This window comes from Chrysemys picta, chromosome 2, assembly GCF_011386835.1.
Source record: "Chrysemys picta bellii isolate R12L10 chromosome 2, ASM1138683v2, whole genome shotgun sequence".
NCBI lineage: Eukaryota > Metazoa > Chordata > Testudines > Emydidae > Chrysemys > Chrysemys picta.
The window spans coordinates 150,360,622-150,376,480 of record NC_088792.1 but is presented as its reverse complement, the minus strand read 5'-3'; the positions used below and the strand labels follow the sequence as shown (position 1 = coordinate 150,376,480).

General features: G+C 45.5%; 1 protein-coding gene across 2 annotated transcripts; it reads right to left on the bottom strand.

The window, feature by feature from the left end:
* Positions 1 to 393: 393 nt before the first annotated feature.
* Positions 394 to 13,272, bottom strand: TGOLN2 (trans-golgi network protein 2). 2 transcript variants are annotated; one of them, XM_065584382.1, is made up of 5 exons: positions 13,066 to 13,272; positions 12,401 to 12,768; positions 11,912 to 12,232; positions 9,982 to 10,065; positions 394 to 4,163 (listed from the first exon to the last, which is right to left on the bottom strand). In XM_065584382.1, exons 1-5 carry the CDS (start codon positions 13,169 to 13,171, stop codon positions 4,158 to 4,160), a joined length of 885 nt encoding a protein of 294 aa, XP_065440454.1. In that variant the 5' UTR covers positions 13,172 to 13,272; the 3' UTR covers positions 394 to 4,157. The 2 variants fall into 2 exon arrangements, with proteins under 2 accessions (XP_065440454.1, XP_065440452.1); XM_065584380.1 differs by having other exon boundaries at positions 11,912 to 12,768; positions 13,066 to 13,247.
* Positions 13,273 to 15,859: the final 2,587 nt, after the last annotated feature.

Sequence of the window (15,859 nt, the reverse complement as noted above, 5' to 3'; positions counted from 1 at the left end):
GCTCTAGCCGGGTTTACATGCTGTTTCAATTCTAGTGCATTACTGAGTTTGTGGTAAAACAATTGGGATTATTTGGTTAAGCAGCCCAAGAGGGTGAAAGACTGGAATGTGGGGGTTAGATCATGAGAATTTGTTGGACTGGGTTTTATTTTCAACTCAGCAGGTGGTTGGGATCAGCAAGACAATAGTGATTTTCCACAGTGCTAGGAGAATGCAATAAATTAAACAACCTTAATAAAGAGTTCACAACCAACATCTGGTCTGTTACAGGCAGGAGGCAGATGGGGAATCCAACTGCCTTTACGGGGATCAGATCTAGCCTAGTATTCAGACAATACAATAACCCAACCTGCGTTGTTCTTTTGAGGTTTTAACTGAGGCAGGCAGTAAATAGAAGGGTGAAATTACATTTCTTTATTGTGTCCATTTATTGACTTCACCACACAGAAAAGTATAAAGGGTTAGAAAATTCTGATTCTTCAAAGCGAGTCTCATTTTACCGCAGTAGAAACCAAACAACTCATGAAGTCAGCCTGGGAACATAGCTGGCCTAGTAGAGTAATGACATTTGGTAAGAAATGTATCCAGCAGACTCTGTTAGTCTGAAGTTTGTGCCATCTCTGAACAGAGCAGAAACTATTCGTACCTTTCCCTGTTTGAGACTTGTAGAATATCTTACATAAAGTTTAATACCACAGAAATCAATGAAACATGGAGATCATTCTCAGAGATTTCGTACAATTCGAGAATTACAGCAACTGTCATTAGAAATAGTACGCACTCAAATTGAGAGGCTAGCAGGAGGGGACTACGTTTGAATCCTTCACCAATAGCTTGGAAATGTACAGAGCTGCACCACATTTGAAGAGCTGTTCTATGGGTATGAACAGCACAGTAGCTGCAGAGATCCACGTTAAGAGCTGTCCTATAAATACCGTTTGTTCCTGGCCACATGTGGTGTCTTTACTACCCTGTGCAATTTGCACTTATTGTGTGCTATGCATTTCTGTTGAGCCAGCACACATGCCAGACACATGGCAAACTGCTGCTAGCTGGAAAATGCTCCTACACACAAGCTATGGACATTCATGTTAGTCTGACAGAAGCGTAGGAACTATCCCTGTATCTTAGTTCTCTCTGCACATTCTAGACTGTACTGCTAACAGTACATAGACAGAAGGGCCCTGGCTCTCACAGGGCTCCTCATTAGTCCATGCCTGCAGGAACCTTTATGAGGTGGCGTTTCCAAAACAAAGCAGAAAGATTTTCAGATTAAAATAAAACAGTCAGTTGAAGAGGCTGAAGTAAGGAGGCCTCCAAATTCCGTGACAAAACAAACAGGTTTGGTACAAATCCTTCCAAATTTTTTTCTGATTCAAAGGGGGACAAAGCAGGCAAAAAATAAAAACAAATTCCCAGGAAAGCAGGCAGGTGTGGCTAAGAATTGCAACATTTATCATGTCTTCAAGTTTTTGTCTCTATCATAAAAACACGTGAAATCACAGCCTCAAATTCTGCACCCCTTAAATAAACAGGCCATAGAACACAGCATCACAGGCTTCCTGAAACATGTTATATGTTGTCTTTAAAATAAATAGCACAGTTATGTTGCACACAAGTTCCCTGCCTTTGTTACATTCCACGACCTTTTTTTCCTCCTGAGAGCAGGATGCTCCCCCCACCTCCCAAAAATGGCTCTGTGAGGATCTCCCATATCAGAGTCCAGAAAAGTCATCTCTCTTAGGGGCAGCTTCCAAATAGATTTAAACAAATATATGATCCCCTCCCCCCCTCGTCAAACACACACACACGCACACACTTCAGCTAATGTCTTTCAGTAAAAGTAAGTTGCTTTGGTTTTCTTTTTTAAATAAGTTAAGTTCTGCATACACATCCCTCTCCCTCCTCTGTGGAAAACGAAACTCTGAAAATATCAGCCATGGCTTTAATGTCCAAATGTGGAGCTTTCTTAGCCCAGATGCAGTCTTAAGTATTACTGCAGTCTAGTAGTGTTACTGCAGGTCACCGAATGCTGTAAACACCAAGGAGGAAGAGACCGGGGAAGGTTTGCCTCATCAACCATTTTTGGAACATGCTAAGAGAAGTAACCCAACTACTAAATAGCAATTTGCCCAAGATGGAGGAAAGATTCTTCCCTGTGCCTCAATCGGCTGACAAGTGCATTGAAAATGAGGCTGTAGCTTTTCACATCCAGGCTTCAATATGTATTCTAAGTTTCCTCCTATGCAGTTGTGTGTCACAGCGATTTTTCTGTAAAACTCAGAACCGAGAAATAAAGAAAATAGCCACAGATAAAAGAACAAGCCAGCCAGCCACCATATACAGATTTCCCAAACATTCCTTGTCTCAACCATAAAGGCCTTGTGGAATATAACTATGAAAATAAAGACAGGAATACATAGTGGGCCTCATTCGATACTTTTTCCCGGCCTTATATCAGAAATATAAGCAATATCAGTATGCACCAGCCCTATGTTTAAGCAGACAAGGAATCTAACAGTTCCACAACACCACTGAGGTAACGGCTCTGCATGGTGTGGCTGGTTATAAGAACGTTCAACTAAATAAAAGCACAATTCAGAGCTAAGGAAGGCCAAGGTCAAAGGAAGAGGAGAGGGGACATCTTGTAGACGACTCTGCAGGAAGATATTCTGTTACACCGAACAAATCCCTTTCTGTATATTTTCAATCTGCCATCTACTTGGGAGGAAATATTTCTGCACTAGCCCAACAAGCCTCTCTCCTGGGCTCTGTGGGGGAGCTGCCGTGCACGATGGCATAACAGCACTCCCAGTTTGAGGAATGAGTGACATAGACCAGAGCCCATATTGCACAGCTCTCCACATTGTGCAAATACAATGCCTTGTAAAGACATCTGTTTCACAGCTGTCTGCGTAAGGGAGCCATACTGCTGCTACGCGACTCAGGCATGAAATGCTGCCATCATCTGTCCAATGCACCAAGTCACCAGCTATCCTTGCCCTATCTCCACTCTCAAATACTCTCTCCGCACTTTGACAAAGGATAAAGAAAATGGACCTCCCAGACGAAGTGGGAATTGTCACTTGTAGGTTCAACTTATGCAAGTGCAATTGATCTGACCTCTATCAGCAGGAGAGTCCATTCAGTACTGAAGAGAATAGGCTATGTTGGAAATTTAGGGGTTGAAGAACAGACCTGTGGGAAGGGGGTATGAACTACATGTGGTGACACTGTTTTCTTCCACCTGAACATTGCCATGTTCCTGTGACAGTTCTATGGGGGAGGTAGCAAGGTTTACAGAGGCAAAGTTCATTAAGACTTTGCCATGGAGGCTTGGCACAGAGCTTCAGACACACTCCTTGCATTCTTTCAAAGCATCCACTCTCTAAATATTTCATCATCGTTAGTGCAATCACCTGAACTCTGGGTGTGACATCAGGAAAAACAGACCATCGGCAAGTCCGCTAGCTCATTTAAGGTGGACAAGCAAAATTCAAAGGGCCAGGGATTGCTGATTCCACCCACATTTCCAAAGATGTGCATTAAGAGACAATCAGATGTTAACTTCCACCATTGTCTTCATCACAGAGAACAAACAACTGATCAAATAAGAGTCCTTGGCAAAAAACATTTCTGAACTAGTGCAAACAAACATGCTGTGAACTTTAGAGTCCAAATACAATGGACAGAAGGGGATAATGTTCATATGTCAGCTACAAGACCAACCATGCTGGTTATAAAGACTGCTCCACGAATCTAGACGAAGAGAATCAGAAGGCTCATTCAGCAGGCAGGTCTCTCCTAAACAGAGACCTGTGTGTCAATACAGCAGAAGGTAAAATCCATATAGTTTGGGCACAAAAAAATTCTGCCACTTGTTGGGTCTTCCCTGACATCACAGTATGGAAGCAAGAGACCAGAGCTGGAAACTAACTCATCATCAGGCAGCTGGGAAGGGAGGAAAATATTTAGAGACTGAAGAGTCAGTGTTACCAAAGTGCAGGTGCAAAACTAAAAGCACTTCTCTTCTTCCCACACTCCAAGACCTGGAGGGATTCAGAGCTGTTCTGCTGGGAATCACAGGACTTCCTTGTATCTTCATTTTCAGCAGTCCTTACCCGAGTCAGCAGCGTGGAGGAATTTCTGGGGATAATTTAGATCTGAAGACAAAAAGGAGAGAATTTTCAATCGTTTGTCAGAGCTGCTTTTCCGCACACACTATTCTGAAAAGTTACTGTAAAAATGGCACCATGGGGCTCTGGATTTCCCCGCTCTCTGATTCAGTTTCAAATAAAGAGATGGCTTTTCTAACTGGCAGCCTAGTAGATTCAACCTGGGTGATTTCCTTCCTGCGCATCCTCACCAGTAATAAAGATTCAACAAGCCAAATTACACCCTCGTGATGTGTGCAGCACTGAGGCACTCAATGGGCTTACACCAGTGTAAATGATTGGAACCTAGTAAGGAATTTATTAGGTGTGGCAGATATGCCAATATCCTGGACAATCTTAAGGAATTAAGTTCAACCTTACTGAATTAAGTATTTTAGGAGTTCATTGTGTTAAAAATGCAATTGTTCATGTGTTACTGTGAAACTGTATGTAACTTCTCTAAGAAATGTGCTTGATGAAATCCCTGGGAAATATTAGGAACGTCAAAGGACCTTTTGGGACAATACATTTGAAGTGGATTTGCTAGAAAATACTCTTCAGAGGCCAAGACTGGATAACTGAGTTACTCACTGAGTGCTTGTTCTGAGCTGAAGCTATGCTGAACTGGTGACCACAAGAAAAACCTGTGTGGGGTCTGAATAGGGTGACCAGCAAATGTGAAAAATCAGGAGGGGGTTGGGGGGTAATAGGTGCCTATATAAGAAAAAGCCCTTAATACCAGGACCGTCCCTATAAAATTGGGACATCTGGTCACCCTAGATCTGAAAGACTAATCACCAACCAAAAGAAGAAGGGGGTGATCTCTGGTAGGCTTATTAGCATGCGTGCAGGTTCCTTTATTGTTTGTAATGTTTTCTCTGTCATGCTTTTACCTTAAGAATAAAATGTGCTTGCTTAGAAAGAGCTGAGTGGTAACTTATACCTTTGGCAATTACACCGTGTACCGTCTCTGAAGAGAAGGCACAAAAAGCCTGCACTGACAGCCTGTCTTTTGCTGGGATTTCACAGTCCAGCCAGGGGTCTGTGCAGCCTGAAAACATCCCAGTCAGAAGGGAGACAGATGTGTGTCTCCACCCACGACAGCCAATTGCTGGAGAGCCAGAAGCCTGAGAGGAGGAGCTCTTGCTGGACAAGCGAAGGGAAATACAGGTGCGGTTGCTCTGACGTGTGACAATTAGTGCTGCACAATGAGGAAGAGACGCCAGCTGATTCTCAAAACTGCGTTTGCACCGCAGAGCTAACCAAGAGCATCGAACAATACCGCTTATTTGTGGTACTAAAGGCAACTGGCCTGGCTGCTAGGTGAGGGAATAGACCCGCTGGGTGAAGTGACATTTTTCACTGGACTACTGTCCTTTCAAGTGTGCTTCATGCACTTTTTATGCCAGTGACACTTTTCATATTCAGGAGGCGATCGGAATATTGCATTTTTGAATTGGGGAAAGTTTGGGTGGTGTTGTTTTTTAACCTTTGTCTCCCTTGCACTCCCACACTGGACCTACCTCCTGTCTGCAGCCCCAGGGACAAAGATCTGAGCGCTGTTTGCCAGGGAGTGGCGGCTGGCAGCTATGAAAATTGGGATTGGAGCTGAATCAAATCTGCCACCTGCTGCTTCCAATTCCAGGAAGGGAGCCAGGCCTTGGCTTGCCAGGAAGCTGCTGAGGGGAAGGGAAATTGCTGGGGAGAGTGAACAGGCAAGAAAGGGGAAGCCGTTTGAAGAGACAGGAGTGAAGGAGCAGGGCCCCTTTGAGTGAAGTCTCCAGCTTGCCGCTTTCCTCCTGCAGCTCCCCCATCAGCCTCCCTGCTGAGACTCGGAGTATTCTGGTGGGGGCTAGAGATGGGATTACTAGGTACAAAGTTCATACAGGGCATTGTTTATGAACTCACCGGTTTCCAACCAGGGTTTTCCCCAGCAGCTGCTGGCCTGAGCCAGAGGCAGGGAGGCATGAGTAGGAGACTAGAGGAAAATGAGGGGGGGCAAGAGTCCAAGAGGGGCATGATGGGGGAAGGGGATTTGGAGCTGTACTTCCTGGCCTCAGATTAAGGATACTCTGGGACAGGCAGAAGGGGACTATAAAGTGCTGCAGCATAGATGGGAATGGGACAAAAGACATAGGCCGACACATGCACCAGGGGCTTGGGAGGACACATGGGGACAAAGGATACCAGTGAAAAAAAGACTCACATATGGAACAAGGGCATGGGAAAAGGAGAGTGCATGATACAGAGGGACAGGAGGAGAAGCAGAGAACAAGTGAAGTGGAAGTGGAGACCAAGAGACAATATAAGACTGAAGTACAAGCTGCATAGCCGCAAAGAGAACACGTCAGTCTATGATAATAAAGAATGCAGTAAAGAAGCTAGAATAAACAGTTTCTGTATGATTAAGATTTTCAACTTATAACAGTGATTTTCTTCCTTATTTTTTATAGCAAATGAATAACAAACTGACCGATCTTGCCAGAGCACTTTCAATTGCAAGAGCTGCTAAGCCATTAATTCGAGACTGAACTATAGCTGCATGTTGGTACTTCCTCATATGTTTGAGCACACTTCCTGCACTGGCCACAGAGGCTGGTGTGAAGCAAAATATACAAAGTGTAACCATCAAGTTGGGGAAAAGGTTCTGCAGAGACTTCATGCAACTTATTTAATAAACCAAGTGGTGACAGTATTTGGGCCAATGTTTTCCTTATAAATGCATTTGAGAAACATTAATTCCTCTTTTATATCACCAGAGGTAGAAGTAGAATAAAGAGTCAGAAAGTCATTGAGAGCAACTTCAACCTTTTCAAGAAAGGTCCACAGAAATTCAATTTTTTGACAGATTCAGGTGAGTGCAGCAAACCACTTTGAGGCCACCTATGACAGAGTCTACAATGCAAAAGAAAACACTGTCTCAAGGATAGTCCTTTCCAAGCTTGTCTTGATCACCTGAGTCATCACCTCTGTTTTTGGAAGGGTGTGTTTCCCCTGGAGGATCGATGCCAAGGTTAGCTGCAACACGCACACAGTCAACATAAATTGTTTCATTTTTCTCATAATTGTGCCAATTCAGTGAGATGCCCTTGATGTTATCTTTCAACATCAAGTGTAGCATCTCGGTGCTGAAGAAGCAGGTTCCATTCATTGATGGGGCGTAGAATTTTCAGCCAAACTGAGGCAAGCAGAACACATTTAAATGTTGACATGTATTTTACTAGTCCAGCAATATCACTGGACTAGTAAAGTGAAGAGAAACTTAAGGCTACAAGAAGACAAATCAGACTCCTGAAGGAGGTACAGTAGTCTGGAAAGTTGAGACCCACTGGCGTAAACTGAACTTGGTAGGTGCTGGTTCAGTGGAGTCATTATTGTATTATGTTCTTTGGATGTCTTCAGTCATTCTACAATATTCCGTGCAAGTCCACAGCAATGTGAAATTTTGAAGAAAAATGTTTGATTCACTCCATTCAATGTCTGGTACACAGTGGGCTGCATGTGTGCCAAGAACCTGAAAGACTTAAGGCGGCATTGAACGAATTCTCTGAATTGAGCCTGGCTGCCAAAACCCGAAGTGATATTGTACCTCCTGGAAGACCTGGTTGACAACCACTGGCCTATGCGATGCACATTGGGGGAAAAAATGCCTGATGAGTCTGTTGAAGCACTGCCTAAGCTCAGGAGTATTTCCTGCCATATTAGCACCATTATCAAAAGCTTGTCCACAACAGACCTGGAAATCTAATCTATGTTTGACTGTAGTGTCGTGAATCATTTCTGCTATTTCCTCGCCAGTCTTCTTGGTAAAATCTGAAGCACAAAAAACATTCCTGAATCACAAAGTTACCAACAGGTATTTGATTAACATATCTGATCAACAGTGTTGTTTGTTCCTCATGTGAGGTGTCTGGAGTTACACTGGAAATTACGGAAAAGTACTTGACCTCTTTAACCTTACCCTAGGATTGTTTTCATGACTTGCCCTGTGCATTCTTGAATATATTCCTTTTGGGTCTCAGGTTGTAAGTAGGATACTTGAACTCTCTGATGTTGCGCCTGTGCCTTCTTCACATGGACCAAAAACTGGTCATACTTGGCTAACAACTCAATAATACCCAAGAAACTGCCATTGGATTTATCACCAAGTTTGCAACTTGTGCCACAGAAAGCTAATCCTTGTTCTCCAAGAACAACATAACATCTAAAATACGTTTCAGAATGTCCTTCCACTTTTCTTTTTTATTTCCAAAATTTGTCTCCAATAACGAGTGGATGGTTTTATCACCTTTCAATCTTCTTCTTGTGTCCATCCATTTCACATAGCTTGTTCTGCATGACGCTGTTTTTTCATGGACAGGGATTCACTTATACAGCTAGTGCCAGCTGCGATCTGCAGTCTACCCAGTTAGCATGGCTAAGCCTGGAAGAACGCCCTTGAGTTGTTGCATCCGGGGGAACAGTAGACATGGAATGCAACGAACAGCATGCTGTGTCACTGCTATACAGTCATGTCTCACTTTTTCTCCATCAGGAAGGGTGCAGGAGAGAAGTATATCGGGAAACTGTTTTCCTTTGGTATCCCTTTCTGGATGGATTTTTAATCTTCCAGTTATGAAGCACAAGTCTATCTATGTCATCCTGTTTTACAGGCCTTGCACTTGAACGAATGTTTTCAACAGAAAAATGAGAAGGCTCATGTTCATCCTCCTCCTCCACTTCATCTAGGCCAGGACCTGGGGGATTACAGTCTCTCTCTCCTTCCCCACTCCCTGGTTTCCATCCAAACATTCTAAAGTTCTTCCCGCTGCTTCTTGTTCTGCAGTTTTTCTCTGCTTTTCCTTTTTTCTGCACCTGACTCATTATACACGCTTCATATTTGACTATACGAGGGTAAGCGACGTTCAGTGAAGTGCTAAATTTCCCCAGATCTAGGGCAGTGGTTCCCAAAAGCAGAGTGCTCTCTCTCTCTCACCTCTCTTCCCCTCCCCTCTTTTAACAGGAGGGGAGGGGGACAGAGGGAGCAGAATGAACTCAGGTGCTTAGGGAAGTTCCATTCTTTCCTTCCCGCTCCCCTTCTGTGGACAGGGACGGCTCTTCTGCTTCTTCCCACTCCCTGCAGCATATGGCCAGGGAAGGGGGAGGGAGGTAGAAAGCCCTCAGAGCTGCCCCCCCCCCCAGCTTGCAAGGGGGAGAGGGAACTGAAGACCCCCTCCCCAGCCTGGGAGGAGGTGAAGAACCTGAGGATCAGAAGTGAGGCTGGGGGGCAAAACTGAGAGGGCGCTGAATTGATGAGGACCTACTAACTAGGTTTCAGTGCATTTCCATCTGCTGGAAAAGGTTATGGCAATGGCTTCACAGCAAGACTTAGCAGCTCCTGCCTGCTGATCCCCATCAGCCTCCAGGATTCTGTGGGCCAGATCTTCAGTTGGTGTAGACTGCTGATTTACATCAGCTGAGAAATCAGGCTCTTTGCCGTGGGGACCACAAGCCCAACCATCAGCACAGATACTTCCCTTTTCAGGGACAGCATGTTGAAAACAAAAGAGAATTTAAATGGGCAGAACAAAGACTTATCAGACTAAGGGCCGGGCCATTACTAAAAACCTTCTCACCAAAGCTGGTTTCCCATCAGCTTCACGACTGGCCCTAGCTTGGTGGAGTCCAGCTGCTGCACATGCTTCTCAGCTGGTGCAGCACAAAGCAACAGTAGGCAGTGCTGCACCCACTCCCCAATCTTCCTGGCTACTGGCAAAGGACAGCTGAGCTCATTTTCAAGCCCTGCCTATCTGATGGGCTGCTATATCAAAACCTGATTCACTCTTACCTTTTGATCCAGTCTCTGATATTCATTGGATTTGGGCCGCCGGGGTAGTTTTGATCGTTTTCCTTCCAGAGCAAAAGCAATGATCTTTGGAGACAGAAAGAGGAGAAGAAATAAATCAGCAAGCAAATCCTGAGAGGTTACCACATTTTGTGGTGGTTGAAAAGAGCTGATGCAGAATTAGAAGTATTCTCTTTTCCCACTTCAGGGACAGATAGTTCTGCTCGTGTGTTCCACTCTCATAGCAATGAAACATCTCACCTGACCAAAGCCTATTTTACCCAGGATTGGCAGCTCCTAGATTTCCAAATTCAGGACTGCCTAACCCACACCAGAGGTTTTGTCACTCTCCAAAGAGCCTCCCCCACATTCTTTATCTGGGTATGACGACACCGTACACAATGGTGCCCCAGTGTTGCCAATTCTCAGAGTCTTATGATATGTTTTACTTTAAGCCCCCACGCCTTGTAGAGTCATATTACATGAGCATCACACTTTGATTTTAAATGAAAGAGTAATTTTCTAGCCATGATTGTGGTGAAAAGCTTGAAAACGTGAACCTAAAGGTTCCCACATATCAGAAAGCAAAGAAGAACCCAAGATTTATTTTTTAAAATAATGACTTGAAAGTCAATCTAGTTATTTTTGAACAATTGAGGCTGACAATAAAGCATCTCCTATGAGGACCAACTTCATCTATTAACCAACGGAGTTCACAGAACACTGCCAGCCTATTACATTAAGAGATATGGCCAGTACCGCGCTGCCATATAATTCCTCTTTATTCACTACTGCCCCGCTCAGCTTACACTGCTTCCCAATGTGATTTACAGAAACATGCAAAAAGGTGAACACAAGTCACACAGGCATGAGTGAAATACTGTAACATGTCTGGTGTCTCCTTGCTTTGAGTCCAACAGAAACCGAAAACAACCACACAGCACATGTTCTATTGGCCTTCTGAACCAGGCCAGGAGCGTCAAGTTGGATACAGAACACTGCAGTCTGCCCTGATGAATCAATATCTCCAGTCCACACTGGAAGAGCCCCTTTCCTTACCACATTTCTCCTAGCAGGTGCTCCCTGAACCAGATTCCTCAATTTAAGGTTACTGCTTTCTGCACAGACAATAAGGAAATGCAAACAGGATTTTCTTACTAGGATTAAAGCTTTTAAAAGCCTGGGTCATGTGCACATAGGAGAGAGGCTGCACTATGTGCACTAAGGTGCTGCTGGCACGATAACACTCAGGAAGGTCTACTAGGTTACCTCAGTAAAGAATGATCTTCAGCTAGTCTAGGCCATGTCTTTGTGCCAGCCTGAAGCAACCCTAACACATTATGAGCACTATGCATTAAACAACAGTCCAGCCTCCTTTCTGGCCACTTCTAAGCATCTAAAGGAATTTAGACTGAAGAGAAAAGGAGCAGTCAACAGGAAAAAGCATCTTAACTGCTACTCCTCTCATTCCTTGCCACCCCAGGTCCACACCTGGAGATGATCAGCAGGACTAAGACCACATGGTTTTCACAAAGACTTAAGACCCTCCCCTGGGTTGCTCATCCTAACAGGACTTGAGGGTTGGACAAAACCCCAAGTTAGTGTTTTTTGACCTACTGAATTTATCAGCAAATTAAGAGTCTAAACAACAGAAAAGCCAAAGATAGGTCAGTGTATTGAAAAGTTTTCTTCCGCTCCAGCCAGAAGCACCAACCCACACACGGGGAAAGGAAGAACCTGAGTAACAAAACACTTCGGAAACTTTGATATTTAGAATCAGAAATTCAAAATTCTTCCTGGCAGTACAAGAAGGAAGCACTAATTTCCCGCTTGTGACGCCCTGGTCTAACTTCCAGGAAATGCTCTCTCCATCCACTAGCACTGATAGTGCCCTGAAGCAGACAGGGCCCACACCACATCCAGAAAAGCTCACCTTCCGCTTATTGTGATAAGCAATGTACAAGGCAGCGACGATAATGGCTGCGGTTACCAGGTAGGCAAAGAAGTGGCTACTCTCTGATTCATCTTTGGGGGGAGCAGCAGGGGCACTCTCCTCTCTCCCCTCACCAGGCTGAGCAGCTTCATCCATCTTCCCGTCACCAGCGAGGACCACATTTTCATCAAGAGCCTCATCACTAGTGCCGCCGCCATCTGCCTTCCCCTCAGCAGCCTGGTCCTCGGGTGCATTCTTGTCGTCAGTTGCCTTCTTCGCCTGGTCCTCGGGTGCATTCTTGTCGTCAGTTGCCTTCTTCGCCTGGTCCTCGGGTGCATTCTTGTCGTCAGTTGCCTTCTTCTCCGGGTCCTCGGGTGCATTCTTGTCATCAGTTGCCTTCTTCTCCGGGTGCTCGGGTGCATTCTTGTCGTCAGTTGCCTTCTTCGCCTGGTCCTCGGGTGCATTCTTGTCGTCAGTTGCCTTCTTCGCCTGGTCCTCGGGTGCATTCTTGTCGTCAGTTGCCTTCTTCGCCTGGTCCTCGGGTGCATTCTTGTCGTCAGTTGCCTTCTTCTCCGGGTCCTCGGGTGCATTCTTGTCATCAGTTGCCTTCTTCTCCGGGTCCTCGGGTGCATTCTTGTCGTCAGTTGCCTTCTTCGCCTGGTCCTCGGGTGCATTCTTGTCGTCAGTTGCCTTCTTCGCCTGGTCCTCGGGTGCATTCTTGTCGTCAGGTGCCTTCTTCGCCTGGTCCTCGGGTGCATTCTTGTCGTCAGGTGCCTTCTTCGCCTGGCTCTTCTCAGGTGTTTTTTCCAAAGGTTCCTGACCCATGTGGGATTCTTGAGAGTTTGTGGTTGCTGGAACTGCCAACAAAACACACAGATTATGGCTGCTGTTTGCAACAGTCACCTGGGGCAATCACCCCACTCTGCTCCCCTCCCTTCCTGCCCCCTCCCTCGCACCCAGGGCCCCCGCGCCAGGGAAGTCAATGGGAGGTTTATCAAGGGCGCGCACCCTGAGGCAATTGGAGACCTGGATGAGACAAGGCCCAGAACCAACCCCAGGCCCCGCCACTCCACAGACCCCCCCCCCCCGCAAGCGCCCGCCTCCCCTAGCAGCGAACGGGCCCGGCCCCGGGGAAGGGAGCGCGGGTGTCTCACCCGGAGTGGAGACCCCCTCAGTGGAGTTCGGGGCGGTGCAGAGCGCCGCCGCTATCAGCGTCAGCAGCAGCAGGAGCCGCAAAGCCCCGCGCGCCGCCGCCGCCATCGTGACCGTGACGGTTCGTTCCGCTTCCGGGAGCTGCCGGGAAACCGAGACACCCACTTCCGGCGCCTCCCCGCAGAGCGCGCGAGACCGGGCTCTCGCGAGATCGCTCACCGAAAAGGGAGGGGGGCAGGGGTGTTTTCTGAGAGGGGTGTAGTGGGGACAGGTGTGGTTCTGGGGCAGCGAGTGTCGTTGGGGTGTTTGGAGGGACTAGGGGTGTTTCTGAGGGGGGTGTAGTGGGAGTGTTTGGACTTACTATCAAACGGTGCCAGCTCCTTTTGTCAACCCTTCCCATCAACCCACTGGGTCCTTTGTCCTTTCCCTCCCTTCTGCCCTTTCACTTGGCTTGGGAGGCTTTTCAAGAACATTTTCCCCAAATCCTGTTTGGTTCTTCTCAGCCTGAGACTTAGATCCCCCTTTCTCTTCTCCAACCTGGGAAGGGTTGGAGGGAAAGGGCCTGCCTCCTTCATTTCCTCCGTCGCCTCCTCTTCCCCTGCCGCCACCCTCCTACCCATGCCACTCTGCTGCCCCCACCCCTTGGCCGCATTTCCCCTTTTGCAGGGTAACCTTCTTTATGGAACTGGGTTCTCCTTGCACTCCCCGCCCCCCCCAAACAATGTTAATGAAAATAGATTAGGAATGGTAAATAGAACTAATTTAAATTAATACAAAAGCAAGGTTCTTTTAGACCTAAACCACCTTGAGTTCAGGTAACATTTTTAAATTGCTCAGATCAGGGTGATTTGATTTAAATGAGAGAGTTGTAAATCACCATGCACAAAATCTTACTTTAAATCATCAGTTTTGTTTGTATTTTGCATTTGCACTTTAGTCATTTTTCTAAAGAGAGGTTGACTTTCCTTGGTTGTGTGGAACCAGAGAAAGAACTGACAGGAAGGGGATTGCAATGCATGACCGTTTGTTAGCAAGAGTCAGGCTAACTGTAACCCTAATAACGTGAGATTTGTGGAAGCGAGGATTGTATGAGGCGAGTAGGAAAGAACTGTGTGAGAAGTTGTTGAGACCATGTGTAGATAATATGGAATGTAGACTAGAGTATAAATAAGTGAGAAAAATAAGATATCAGGATGACCTATGTACAAACAAAATGCAGCTGTTGCTTATTATTGTCTGTAACAAAAGGTATAAATGCTTACTGTAATTGTTTACCTGTAGAGAGACCTGCCTAGGAGGGGGAGACCCTGTGTCCTAGTGCACTCTCTCCCTCTACGCAATTGCTTGAGAAAATAAAGTATCTGACTTTGCTGTACCCAACCAAAAGAGTGAGAACTGTGTTTTTCTCCGACAGTTGTAAATCAACAATCTGGTCATGAAATGTGGTGGGGTTTTTTGCTAACCAGGAGGATGCGTTTGTGTCCAGCATTTCTGTGCTGAATTTTCATAATAGGCCAGGCTATGGAGCTGTCCAGAACCTAAAGAAATACACTCGCTGCCATTGTGTGAAGGTTGGCTGCCCAATAGTTCTATCTGAAGTCCAGTAACATCCAGGTGTCTCTTGCAGAGAATGGTCAGTGCATTTCTTTATTGGTTGCATTAGCTGTTGTTAAAGCTGGACTCTTAAGTGCTCTAAATCCACATGGTTACTCAGATGGCCTTGAAACTTAGTATGCCTCATGGGGCTGTGGGATAGGGTTAGTGATACACATTTGGAGTAATTTGGCTAAAAGATTCTTGAGATACAGGCTCCCTGAGAAAAACAGCCTCTCTTAAGACTCACAGAGTCTACTACTTTTTTTTTTTTTTTTTGCACAGACCTAGGAATCAAACCAGTGCTCTGATCTTCGCCCACTACTCTTGTGGGGGAGCAAAATTGAAAACCATATTTCAATAGTATTTGCCAAAGCATGTAACTCTCAAGATAGCCACATGCCTATTACTCACGTGCCAAGCAGATTATACTAAGCATGTGAAGTCTTAGCATTCAAGAGGATTGCTAGCCAGTTGTGCCTCAGAGCACGTGTGTGGCACAAGGGAAGATGTTCTGGCTGTTGACCCTTAGTATCACACAGGCACTTTAAGTTTGAATCAAACCCTGAACAGAAACTTGAAAATAAAAAAAGGAGGCAGGTTGTTAGAATCTGTCAAAGGCTTTTTTGGGGGGAGAGGGTGATGTAATCTAAGTATGGCAGAAAACTGTAGAAGAAGGCACTCAAGCGGTTTTTGAAATAAATTATACATGTGAATGCTTGCTGGGAGTGGAATTAGGTGGTGGAGAAGTACAGGGCATGGGGGGAGATGTTTGAGATGGCAGGAAAGAGGGGTGGGATTACTGGCCTAGAAGATAGGGGGAAGCTGTAGACATCTTGATTTTTGGTAAGACTTGACAGTCTAACATGATATTCTCATAAGCAAACTAGGGAAATGTGGTATGGAGGAAATTACTATAAGGTGGATGCACAACAGGTTGAAAAACCATTCTCAAAGAAGAATTATCAATGGTTTGCTGTCAAACTAGGAGGTATATCTAGTTTGGTCCCACAGGGTCTGTCCTGGATTCAGAAAGATTCAATATTTTCATTTATGACTCAGTAATGGTGTGGAGAGTATGCTTATAAAATATGCGGATAACACCAAGCTGGAAGGGATTTCAAGTGGTCTGAAGGATGGGACAAGAATTCAAAGTGACCTTGATAAATTGTAGAATTGGACTGAAATCAACCAGATGAAATT

Bases quoted from the DNA above. Each gene is read 5' to 3' on its own strand.
- TGOLN2 (XM_065584380.1), bottom strand. From the start codon at position 13,171: ATGGCGGCGGCGGCGCGCGGGGCTTTGCGGCTCCTGCTGCTGCTGACG. The intron at 12,769-13,065 runs GTGAGACACCCG...TTTTGTTGGCAG, and splicing joins TGAGGGGGTCTCCACTCCGG to TTCCAGCAACCACAAACTCT. The intron at 10,066-11,911 runs GTGAGCTTTTCT...CTGTCTCCAAAG, and splicing joins CTTATCACAATAAGCGGAAG to ATCATTGCTTTTGCTCTGGA.